This window comes from Echinops telfairi, unplaced genomic scaffold (assembly GCF_000313985.2).
Source record: "Echinops telfairi isolate 266 unplaced genomic scaffold, ASM31398v2 ScPeMD7_443;HRSCAF=831, whole genome shotgun sequence".
Classification (NCBI taxonomy): Eukaryota; Metazoa; Chordata; class Mammalia; order Afrosoricida; family Tenrecidae; genus Echinops; species Echinops telfairi.
In genome coordinates this window covers 36,484,577-36,498,077 of record NW_022104341.1, presented here as the reverse complement: position 1 = coordinate 36,498,077, position 13,501 = coordinate 36,484,577, and the positions used below count along the sequence as shown (strand labels likewise).

At 36.3% G+C, this 13,501-nt stretch overlaps 1 protein-coding gene across 4 annotated transcripts in view; it reads left to right on the top strand.

Moving 5' to 3' along the window:
* The window catches only part of PRKACB (protein kinase cAMP-activated catalytic subunit beta), a 119,617-nt gene extending 107,113 nt beyond the window's left edge, over positions 1 to 12,504 (top strand). For all 4 annotated transcript variants that reach the window (XM_045291825.1, XM_045291824.1, XM_045291826.1 and 1 more), the window contains exons 9-10: positions 7,933 to 8,095; positions 9,187 to 12,504. In XM_045291825.1, coding sequence (XP_045147760.1) covers positions 7,933 to 8,095; positions 9,187 to 9,314 — 291 coding nt within the window. In that variant the 3' untranslated portion in view covers positions 9,315 to 12,504. The remainder of the gene's footprint in view (positions 1 to 7,932; positions 8,096 to 9,186) is intronic.
* The last annotated feature ends 997 nt before the right edge of the window (positions 12,505 to 13,501 follow it).

Here is a 13,501-nt window from a genome sequence, read left to right as displayed (position 1 = left end):
TATGTAAAACATTTTTATGGATTGTAATTTTCATTCTGAAACCATGCTATGAAACTGCCAATACCAATGACTTATCAAATTTACCCTGACATGTATTTAATCAGTGATTAATTCACTAATTACTTATATTTGAATATTGGGTTATTAAAACCTTTTCTATTACAGTATTTTAACTCAAACTGGCCTTTTTAAGTGCACAAAAAGATGATCAATCAGTTTGTTAGATTCTCTCCTACACATATTTTGCCTTCAAAAAAAAGAGGAGGTGGTATTTAAATGTCAAATTATGCATGCAATATTAAAGTTCAGGTTTAGAAGTGAATAGTTCACAGAATAGTCCTAAAATTCTCATACTAACAATACTTTATCCTGGTAATGCATATGAAGAGTTTCTGTATATAATCTTTAAATTTCATTCCTCAGTGCTATATACTTTATGACAAGAATCAGTTATGGTTTCCACAGCAACTCTATCTGGCTGTATTACCCATGGAAATATAAATGATAAAATTGTATTCAAAATAATTAACTTGCAAATAAAGCAACCAAGTAACAGTTGTTGTGGGAACCCTAACAATGTACAAGGAGACACTATAAAAATATATAGGGTTGTAAACAGGTTTATACTGAATGATAAAAGAATTACTTCATTTTTCTCTGCATAAACATGGAAGAGTAATGGATTAACAACTAAAAGGCATTTCTGTTCTGTTGTCACAGTTTCGTGACCATTCCTACGCTTGGTTGTCCGATAGGATTCACAGAACTCACCATGTAATTGTGCTCACAGCTGAGGTTTATTGCAGTGAGACTAGCCAAAGCAAAATCAGCAAAGGGAAAAGGCGCCGTGAGTGAAGTCTTGAGAAAACCAGCTCCCAAGAGCACTGCACAGGACAAACATAATTCCTCTAGCAACAAACTGATCATGTTTGACATGTTAGCTACCAGGGACGCTGCTTAGAGTGGCAGTGCCCAACGTTTTTATTTTATGCAATCGCATATGAATCCTCTGTGTAGCACATACGAGGGGTACCAAAAAATCTGGTCTTGCGCTGAGCAGAGCAGAGTAGAGTTTCATAGTACACATTTTTCCCGCTAGCAAGCATTGAACAACTTGTTCTCAGGGCACTCAGTGCGTCACCTGGAAAGGTTCTCTCTGGTCACAGTGAATTTTTTAATCAAAGCAGTTTGCCTTGAACCCGGTTTTTGTGAAGGCCAATTTAAAAGATCAGCATGTATCTGAAATTTTGTTTCCTGTTCTGGAAAACTGCTGCAAAAATTGTTGTGATATTGAACACAGCATGTAAGAACAATGCTATGGGAAGACCTCAAATGTATGAGAACAGATTAAAATGTCAGCTCGTAGTACATTTGGAGTTCACTCCACCAGGTCAGACTGTTAATCAAGCTCTCTATTTAGAACTTCTGAAAAGATTACATAACCGTGTGCAACAAAAAAGGCCTGATTTGTGGCAGGCGGGAGACTGGTTTTGCCACCACAACAATGCTGCTGCTCACACAGTCATCTCAGTCTACCAGTTTTTGGCAAAACACAGCATGCCTCTCTTGCCCCACGCACCTGATTCATCTGACCTCACTCCTTGCAACTTCTTTTTGTTTCTGCCAATGAAGAGGCATGAAAGGACAGCGATTTGGCAATGTAGATGAGGTGAAGAAAAAAACAAGGGAGGTGCTGTCAGCCATCTAAACAGATGAGCTTGGAAAATGTTTCCCAAGAATGGATCACAGATTTGACAAATGTATTAAGTATAATGGAGAGTACTATGAAGCTGATAAGGTTGTTTTGTAAAAAAATTTAAATACATAGCTGTGAAAAATTTAAAAACGATTTTTGGGGAGGAGGCAGGGACTCCCTCGTATACCAAAATTCCAAACTTCTTAAAGGAAAGCAGATATTCCGCATAAGCCCTATTGTTTAAACAGCCAGGGTACCGTAGAGCTATCTTATCATTTAGAGAAAGCTTTATATTAATGTTTGCCATTCAACTTACTAGTCCCCAACATGGGCCAACCTTGCAAACATCTTTCTAAGGATAATCATCTCAGGTTTACCTTGTTAATTCTTCATCACACTTTGCATTTTCTAAATAATATACACATTGCAGATATGTGTATTATACTTTTTCATGTGCTAGTGTTAATGCTTTTTTGGGAAATGCAATACCATTTTCTACTTGACTGTAGCTATAGTTAAAGAGACCTAGAAGTACTCAGAAGTCATTGTCAGAAAATGTGAAGGGCCATTTTTTACCATCTTGCTATGGTCCTTTGAAAATTTCCTTCATACCTGCTTTGAGACAGCCCCTCATTCTATTAGTCCTGTGGACAAATGATTATAACACTGGGCCCTTGTTTTGGATATGGGTGGGCACTAGCGTATAGATGATTGAGGTTGGGCTCATAACCCTCTGCATTATGTGGATTTTTTAGATCTGCTTTTATTTCTACATAGGTGAGTCCAGATTAGAGCGTCTACAAATCTGATCCCAATCCCAATATTTATAAGTATTTTTAAATGACTTAGTTCATATATATTAAGATCCAGGTGGATCAAAAATTCTCTGGGGCAGTTTGGAACTTGGCACCATATCTGCACAAAACATAACATATGAAAAGTTGTTAAACATTTTGAAAAATTAATATATACATATTTTGGTGGAATACCTGTTTTGCTTTTTCAGAAATTACTGTACCTAATTTGGAGAGTTTCTTAAAATGTATTTCAGTATGTTTGTGGTTAGAAATTAGTGAAGTGTTGCATACTGCCTGTATTAAACTCTTTTGAATCATTTAAGTCAGTAAATGGTGTTTCAGCACCTAAAAGAGAATGTCACTAAACAACCCTTCCCTGACAACTGAAGAAAAACAGCAGTAGGATTTTTCTGTTCTTCTGTCAGTCGAAGATCTACTTTGTAATGTCTATAATTAGCCTACCAAAGGAAAGATATATCAAAAAATAAGCTAGTTCATTTATATCAGCAAGTACAGAGACCCTGACAACATGTATTAAATTGTTGGTTGGTTATAACTTCCTTTTAAATTTTTAGAAAATAATAGTCATTCTTAAAACCAAAGTATGTGAGACTTCGTAGTCTGCTGTTGAAAACACAATATTTGAATGAATTTGTTCAATTCCAAGTCATTTTGTAGTTGATTTTGAATGAATGTTATTGAAAGTTTTACTCTATCACCCACCTCCATTGCTTGTATAAGTAGCTTCCAGTCACTTAAGAGCTTAATCTCTACAAGTCAACAATTCATTTATTATGGTCTGAAGCCAGCCTATACATACATGATTTCATTTTCTCAAAAGTATTTTAAATTCTTTATCACTGGCTAAATTAATAACACCATCAATAGGCTTACCTTATGCCTCAGGGGATGATTTATACTGTTCTCTACTATAAAATGGTTATGGCAAATAACATTAATTTTATAGCTTTTATAAGTTTCAGGTAACAGCTATATTCAGAATGATATTCTTTTTTTTTAAATCATTTTATTAGGGGCTCATACAACTCATACATTAATTGTGTAAAGCACATTTGTACATTCACTGCCTTCATCATTCTCAAAACATTTGCTCTCCACTTAAGCCTCTGGCATCAGCTCCTCGTTTTGCCCCTTCCATCCCCACTACCCCCTCCCTCATGAACCCTTGATAATTTATAAATTATTATTTTGTCATATCTTGCACTGTCCAACGTCTCCCTTCACCCACTTTTCTGTTGTCCATCTTCCAGGGAGGAGGTCACATGTAGATACTTGTAATCGGTTCCCCCTTTCCCTTCCACCCTCCCAGTATCGCCATTCTCACCACTGGTCCTGAAGGGATCATTCACCCTGGATTCCCTGTGTTTCCAGTTCCTATCTCTACCAGTGTACACCCTCTGGTCTAGCCATATTTGTCAGGTAGATTATAAAACAGAGTGATAGTTATCCGACTACCTTAGGAAGAATTTATTCCTTTAATTTCCAACTTGAACATGAAACAAAAAGGAGGGAGGGGGAAAAGAGGAGCTGCTATCAAGGACCCCAGTAGAAAGAAAATGTTTAGGAAATGTTGATGGCAACATATGTACGGGTGTGCTTAATACAGTTGAATGATGTATTGTTATAAGAATCTCCCAAAAAAATGGTTAATTTAAAAAGAAAGAAAGAAGGAAGGAGGAACTCTCACTTTCCAAATGACTTTTCTAGCTCAGATTGTCCTTAGGTATGCTGGAAACATCAAGAATAGATATCACTGTCTCTCAGGTTTCTCCTTTGAGTCCAAGATTCAGGTTCAGATTATTAAAATATTATTTTAATGGAAAAGTGAAAAAATTTTAAAATAAGCTGTGTTAGTACCCACAAGATACACGACATGGTATGAGGCAATTTCATGTTACCTAACTCCATTTTAATGCCTGCCAACATTTTATAACAGAAAAATTAAACTGAGAAAGGTAAATGTGTTGTTGGTAGTGTATAGAGTGTGGATATAGCGATTTGGTATTGGAATCCAAATATTGTTTTTACTAAGGAAATAGCTTGGTAGAATTTTTGAGATGCAAGATGTTGCACTATTTTTCATATGTTGGCCAATCAAGCCCTTCATTTGGCCAACGACCAAAGTTAGTTTGTGGCAAAGCAAGGACTAGAATCTAGTCTGATGATTAATTCTTTGACCCTTCACTTGGCTTGACTCCTCACATTCTTGCTTTACTGGTTTTACCTTCTTAAACTCCTTGACTTGGTCCTTTTCTCTCACTTCTCTGCCCTCCTCCTATGGCCTCATCCTTCATCCTTCACTCTCCCATGGCTTGAAATTAACTATTTTTTGTCTCTTGATTTCCAGAATCATGTCTTACTTCTAAACTCCATGTGGATGTTTAATACTTCAAATTCAACCTGTGTGAAGTTTAAGCTCCTGATCGGTACTCTTCCTAGTAAATCTCTACCTCCCATAGTTTCCTCCGTCACAGTTTATACTTTAAATTGTATCACAGTCTACACTTTTAATCCATCACAGTCTATTTTAAATAACCCCACATGTTTCTGGTACAAATATGGGTTGCGATAGGATATACTATTCCTATGTATCCTAAATACTGTAGAAATAGATTATTCACAATCAGAATTTCAACACTATATCATTAGGAAACTCAGAAGTAACTTGGTAACGGAAACAATAAAAGAATCCTAACTGGAAAACATACTAAGGAAAAGAGCCAACCCTCCCCACCCCACCGCACTGCACCCACCAAAAATAAATACTCTAGAAAGTGTGTACTACATAATCACCCTTTACATGATTCCTAATCGCTCGAGCCTAATTAGACTTAGACTCCTTATTGTTTCTATATTTGGCATTACAACTACTTGCACTTCTTTGCCCTGCCACAGACTGACAGAAAGTACATATGTGTAGACGTCAGAAGGCTTAAGTTATTGTCCCAAAGATATCTGTGACTGAACGATAGCCTCACTGAAACGAAGGTTCCTTAGTTTAAATTGAAGGTTTGGACTAAATCAAACTGTAGACTCCTGGTTCCAATATTCTAGGCTTCTGGTTTCAGTTCCTACCCGCACTGCCATCAAGTCGATTCCGACGCGTAACAGCTAAATAGGCCAAGGTAGAACTGCCGGTGTGGGTTTCTGAGACTAACTCTTTATGGGAGTAGAAAACCTTGTCTTTCTCCTGCGGATCAACTGACGCGTTTGAGCTGCTCGCCTTTCGGGTAGCAGCCCCAAACCACTGGGCCACCAGGGCTCCTTTTCATTTATTATAGCAGTTATAATTGCTAATAATGATAGAAAAATACCTTTCTTGATGCAGTTTTGAAGGATAACTATAATTTCTCTTTCCTTTATAGAAATCTTTGGTGTTTCCAGGTTGATATAAATAATTGTCTTATCTTTAAAACATTTTATTTAAATTATTTTCTGGTTTTGTTTTGAACCCTGGTACTGCTAAATCAACAGTTCTTCAGAAACTTCTATCAATCAAGCAACTACATTTCAGATTATATTTCAAAGCAGCTTTTGAAAAAATACTTCTGTGGTGATTCTGATTTTAACTCCCCCTATGTACTTGAATGATAGATTCTCATCATTAACATGGCTCGTGATGAAAGTGTGGCCTTCCTATCAGTGTCTATGGGAAGGAGAGCATGTGATATGAAGATGAGGAGGAGAGCTCGACAATTGGAGTAATTTGCAAATGATTCTGATATCTCTAGCACAGCCCTACCACTCTCTTTTTGAAAATCCCTGTTCCAAAGGTTAAGCATACATATACACAGTGATTGAGACCATCACTTTATTTGCATTACAAAATAATTATTTTATTTAGGTGCTCATATTCTGCCTGGACTTAGGTTATTTTATTTAGGCACTCATATTCTGCCTGGACTGTATTGCACATCACTTAAGCTCAGACGATGATTGCTTTCCACTACTCTAGACATCATAAGAGAATAACCAGCACACTGCATTGACTAGTTCAGTGCTCTCTGTTCTAACAAAGATGGATGGATTCTGAATTGGTTATTTCTTTGGAATCTAAACAAGTTTAGAATATATCCTGGAAAAATGTCAGTATTTTTAAAGGTGACAACATATCTGTTGAATACCTGTTATTTTCTAGTATATTTCCCAAACAAATATCAATGAGGAATGTGCAGCAAAATATTTTTACACGAAACTTTAAATTTTAGAAGTCCCCTGATAATAACTATATTCAGGATACCTAATCATGAAAGAAGTATAGAATAATATAAAAGAGACATTCCTGTTAGAATATCTGCTTTGGAATCCTAGTGTCTGCCATTTATTAGGGCAAGCTACTCAATTTTTGTTTACCTTGTTGCACCTGTAAAATGGAAGAGGGTTCAGCTTACTTTGAAAGGCTTTCCGGAAGGTGGGAGTAAGGAGAGTCTGAGACACGTAGCTGCATCTTTTCCTTCGTGACGAGTCCCTTCGGAACACCCAGTTCTACAGAACTTATTCACAATACCAGGGTAGGAACTGACAGGTTTGAGCAGATAAAGCATGTGTTTTCAACAAAATAAAGCAAGATTAAAAACAAACAAAAGTGACCTGGGTCTTTTATGAAGGGTGCTTTAATTTTATCAATTGCCTAACATAAACACCTTTAGTGATAAGTGTTGTTTTTTTGGTTGTATTTTTTTAAGGCAGGCGACCAGCCAACAAATTATTAAGTCGTCATAATTTAAACCAAAAACAAAAGCAACCTCATTGCTGTCATGTGGATTCCAACTCATATCAGCCCTGTGACTCACAACTTCTTCATTTAAACCATTTTAGTAGTGTGTAGATTATGACGTAATAGCATAATTGTGTTTACGTTTACAGGATTTCTGGAGAGAGAGAAGTAGTCCTGGAGAAGTAGTCAACTGGTAAAGGCAAAACACTCCCAGTGCTGTGCAAAGTACTGGGTTTAACCATCCTTTTAGTCTTACTTCTTGATAAATGACTTAAAAACGTTCATACTGATGTCCTTCAGATGGTGTTAGTTTTATTTAAAATGATCAGTTGACTTAGTTAACTCTAAACTGGAAGCTTGTAATGTGGACCCTCCTGACATTAGTGGAAAAGTTGTATTTGTATGCACACTTTTCGGGCAGGGTCTGGGGAGAACCCAAGTTCTTAAAAAGGGTATATGGCCAAAACAAAACTCTTAGAAAACAGTATTAGATCATTCTCAAATAATTTTCTTCTCCCAGATTACTATGGGGACTGCAGCATGTAGTTAGTAGTATTCGAAAGTCATCACTACAGGTTTTTATGTAATGATCCATTTACTTTAAAAACAAAATAAAAAAGTCTTTTCGAAAATGAAAACAAATATCACCTGATAGGTCTTGGAGTGTGTGCTTACTGCATGGTGCCTTTGTGTTTTTGCAGGTCCGGTTCCCGTCTCACTTCAGTTCAGATCTCAAAGACCTTCTAAGGAACCTGCTCCAGGTAGATTTGACAAAGCGGTTTGGGAATCTAAAGAATGGTGTGAGTGACATAAAAACTCACAAGTGGTTCGCAACGACAGATTGGATTGCTATTTACCAGAGGAAGCTAGGTCTTTGTGTGTGTTGGAGTTTTTTTTGGGTTTTTTTTTGCTTTTTCAATTAAAAGCTTTTGAAAGATTGGTATTTAAATTATATGTAGTAGCAATAGTTTCAACTTAATGTAGTTTTAATTTTTTTAAACTTTAATTAATTTGGTACCAAACATAAAATAACGTATAGCCCATAATTTTCTCCACAATAAAAGCAGCAGCATATATTTTATTCTGACCATTTATCTGAAATGTTTTCCTTGTTAAATTTCTCCTATTCAAATCTCTTACCTTATAATTATCGTGACAATTATATAGCATTAAACAATATTTTAAGGGCTAAAGTTTCAAAACTGACACAAAGCCACATTACACATATGTAAGCAAACATTTTTTGTTTACATATATTTGCAAGAACTTACACACAGGCAGACTTAACATCATTTAATTCCTAGATTCAACAGATGTCTTGCAATTTTTTATCTTGACTCTGTGGCTTGTACTCAATGTTTCCAAAATTTGGGAATATTCATTACCTTTGTGAAAGTTTTCCTTACTTGTAAAGGTGTTCTCTAGACACCAGATTATGGGTTACCACTAGTATATTTTCTCTGAATCCTCCTTCGGGGCCAGGGTGTTTTTCCTTATTACTTTTCTACTCAGCATATTGCTGTAAAATGCTTCCTTGTGAGCATCCAACAGGAGCCTGATGGTTGTTGGCATGCCTACTAGATGTTTGTTGGATTACTGAGGCCTTCATCCATTTCAAAGCTCATTTGAACATAAGTAATTAAATAGGGTACTTTAGTTAACAAGTCTTATAGAAGGTCAGGACGGATGACCTGAAACCAGTACACTTATTTTTTTTTAGCAATTCCATCACAATCATTCACCAAATGATTATTACTTGTTCTCTTCCTTGAATGAAAATGCTGAGTTGAATAGCAAATTTACTGTTGCTTCTTCTAATGCAATTATCTGATGAGGACTTTATGACATAATTAAAATGCTGGTGTGAGATCATAATGGAAATTTTATTTTTCTTAGCTTTGTAAACTCCCAAACATTCATTTTTCTTGTTTCTTATTTTTCTTTATACCAATGATAGGTTGAAGCTCCATTCATACCAAAGTTCAGAGGTTCTGGAGATACCAGCAACTTTGATGACTATGAAGAAGAAGATATTCGTGTCTCTATAACAGAAAAATGTGGAAAAGAATTTGGTGAATTTTAAAAATAAGCAGCGAGATGACATGAATGCTCACCCTCAATCTTTGCACTCTGTTGAGAAATAAGGTGGAGCTGAGACCGTCCTGTGTTGAAGCAGTTATCTAGTACCTTCATCTGAACGATTGAGCGAGATCTTTATTGCCATCATCTGTGTGTGCGCTCTGCATCCACCTCTGTAACAAGGCACCGCTAAGCAAGCATTGTCTGTGTTGTAGCCCAGTGCTAGACCACTATCGACTTCTCTCTGGTCTTCTCCAGTCCTGTCGCACACATTTCTTCCCTTTGCCTTAGTTGATATATATTTTTTTTCTTTCCAATCAGTGCTCCATTTTAGTGTGTGTCTCAAATGGGCAGTGTTGCGGCTACATGATATTTGAAGGGATCAATGTGTTTCTTTTAGTAGTACTTGCCAATGTTTTTGTTGGTCAGTGAGTTGAGGCAGTCAGTTCTTAAGATTATTTTTACTCTGAATAGTTCTGACTACGTTCTGCCAAAACTAATGGTAGTTTTCTTTAAGGATATAATTTTATCACAAAGGAAATTTATACAAATTAATTTAAACCAATAACTTCCTTAGAACTCATTATTTTGGGGGGAATGTATAGACTAGTAGAATAGCTAGATGCAGTCGTTTGGATTCCTATAGACGCTAAATTCTCTTTGCCGTCACCTCCTTTCCTGTCATCCTCCTTGCAGTAATTAAGTGGCCAGCCTGTGTGATGTGACACACGTGTCTCTTTCAGCAGGAAAAACCAATGATGGATCATCCCCCAGAGTGCCTCTCCTGGTCCCAGCATTTCTGTAGGTATTAGAGAAGAGTTCTAAGGTTTCTAAACCTACCTGAACTTCTCCGTAAGAGTTGAGTTTTAGCCAGTATTTTAGAAGGGATATCACGAATGAAAGTGATGAAGTTTCTAAGATAGTCTCATTGTAAACGTTGTAAAGAAAAATAAAAGGTAGAAAGAATATTAGTTTTGAGAAACTTTGCTATGCCAACAATTGATTTGATTATTGCAAACAAATATTAAGGCCCTCTTTCCAGTGTTTTTTATTGTTTCGTTTTGCTTTGTTGTGGAGCACTGAAGAACAAGAGAGGCTGTCTGGAGCACTGTGTTCAGCCTACTGTGGGAGTGCTGGGCAGCGTCTCCTCTCTCCCAGGCCAGTCCGTGAAGAAAGGGGGTAACGCTGATAAAGCTGCCACAGCTGTATTTCCCTGTTGAGGTGTGATATGTTTAGATATGTCATTATGTCTCATTTCTTTACTTTCAGTAAACAGAATGTATGTTCCTGCAGGTATAATTTAGTATTTGATCTTTTTTGTTTGCTTGGTTTTTTAATACTTTTGCCAACTGACTCAAATAACATTGCTGTCTTATGGAAATTTCAAGCATTTTTGCACAGTTAGTTCAGTGTTTGTGGAGAATCCATGGTTTAACTCATTTTTCTTACTTTTTTTTTTGCTTTCTTTACTTTTAATTTTTCTTATCTCATTTTATCTCTGTGTCTCAATGACCTATCTTAAAACAGCACACCAAAATAGTTTGAAATGCTTATTTTAAATGATCAATTTACGTGCATAAAAATTGTTTTTAATCAAAGTGATCATATATATAACTATTCTGTTTGCTTCACTGTCAGTGTAGTAGGTCACTGACACTTCATATCATCTTTGTAAAACCTTTGAAGACAAGGAAAAGGCCTGACTGAGATGTTCTCCCTACCAACCTGTCTTTCTTTTGGTTATGAAGTGTTTCTATCCAGTCATGTCCTATACAGACTGATGCTAATTGCATTTTGTCCACCTGTATTTACAATGTTCAAGAAAAACAAACTCTTTGCTGTAGCAAGCAACAAAGCTATAATATATATATATATCATCATGTTAATAAATTTAAAATGTCATTTGTATAAAATATTTTAATTAATTTTTTGTATTACGTGTAGACTCAAGAACATGCTGATCGTTGTATCCTATCTATGCTATAAATTCTATGGTAGCTTGGTTGTATATTACTGTAAAATTATTTTAATAAATCATGAGGATGACAATTTGATTATTACATTTTAGTTTTCAGTAATTGAAAAGATTTCTATGAATTCTAAAAATATTTTTTTCTACAAAATTACTAGTGTCCAGCACAACTTGCTGTAGAATCTATGTTAGGTAATTCAACCCCAGATGTCCTGCTATGAGATTTGACCCCTACGCAGCCACAGGTTTTGAGGGCGATTCGGTCATTCCATTTTACTCTTTGTTGCAGGATATGAATAAGCTTTCAATTATGTCAAGGGAGTCTTTCCAACCTATAAAGTACACAAAATTAATTTATTTAAGTAAATAAAATTTCTAATTTCAGCCACAATTTAGCCAAGAATGTTGATAAAAGCTTGAATAAAAAATGCACCACGAATCAGTATTTAACTCCAAATTCATGATCAAAAGCAGAAGAACTTGCATTCGTTATGCAGTCAGTGCAGACAGAGGAAGGAGCCCCAGACTCCAGGCCGAGACATTCGAGTGTCACGTCAGGTGTCACTGAGTGTGATCTTGACTGCAGGGCACTTGTGTCAAAGGGAAGGGTTGGATTGGGCAGTTTGTAAGGTCCCTTCTAGCTTTCACATGCTCTGACAAGATTATTTTTCATTTGATGTTTTGAAGGAGTAGTATGCTTGAAGTAAGTCACGGTGAGGCAATATCTTAGGGCATCTTCTCTGTATCTCTGACCGTGTTCTTACAAGTCTTTGAATATCATGAGAACTTAGTGTCTGCTCCAGTTCTTACCATATTCACTGATGCTAAATACCCAATGGATATCAAATTGTCAACCTACCAAAAGATAACTGTGGCTTGTGGGTACTGCTGTCTTGTTTTTGGTATGTTCTTGTATTGACTGCCCATTGGCCTGAGAAAACGCTCATTGTAAGCCTGACAAAAAATCATTTTTCTTTCCACTGTCGGTTTCCCCCCTTTTTTCTGCTTGTAAGAATCAAATGAAATAATGTATGTGAAAGCACCTTGTGAACTGTAGCCTATCAATGTAAAATGTTAAGGTGTGTTGTTATTTCATTAATTATTTCTTGTTCAGAATGACATTTCCTATGCCCACTACTATAGCTAGGAAATGCTGAAAAAAGCTGTGTTTTTTAATTAATCAATAAATGCAAAATTAAAGTATCTTCGAAGGATAAAATAATTTATTGAGTCTTGAATCTTACTTGATGCTCTTATCAGATTTCAGATTTTCTACTAATAGTGCAAATGTTTCGTTTTTCTGCACTTTGGTTGATTTTTTGTGGTAGTGAAAGCAGAGTCATAGGGGGAGGAGTGTCCACCAACCTACTCAAATGGGTCACTTACAAAGAAACCTAGATTCAGGCCAGTTTTTTTTTTTTTTAATTTCTCCTCATTCTCCATGCTGTTGGTCTAAGTTACTCCTATCATAATGTTGAAATTATCATATTTACAGAATTTCTGTTAAGATCTTTCACCCTTACATTGCAATAATAAACTATACCTTCTTACTGCTTTTCTCAGAAGTGTGTTTGAGCCTCACTTTACCTGCCCATTTTAGTGAGGTTGGTTAGGGTATGCTTCCTTAGTTTTCCTTAACCTCAAGAAATAAAGTTTTAGAGATAATTTAGTAGATTACCATTTTGTTTAATTGCTGATTGTTACTGTAAACAAATATTGATGGATTTTAGAAAATGGTGCTTACTGTTTTTGTAACAATTCTTGCATCATTTTGTCATTATTATAGGGCTTAACACAAATGAATGTTTTCTTATTAAAAAAATTGGCATGTCCTTACTTAGCCATTTGCAGCTCATTTAACTACATTTTCCGTAAGCCTTATAGTAACTGCCTTGTGTCTCCGAGCGAGGAGCCACAGTGAAAGGCTTGCGTTGAGCCCCTTCAAAGGCTTCCCAAAGCTCCAGGCTCATTGCTGTGGAATGGGCTATGATGCATAGCAACCCTGAAGGATGGACCCTGTGGGTTCCTGAGACTGTAATTATTTACAGGAGTAGAAAGCTTTATCTTTCTCCCATGGTGCAGCTGGGGGTTTCAAACTGCTGACCTTGCAGTTAGCAGCCCGACATAACCCAGGGTTTCTCTTCAAATACTTACACTTGGCTTAAACTGAACTCATTTAAACCAGTTGCAGTTGAACCAACAGCAACTCAAAGCATGCT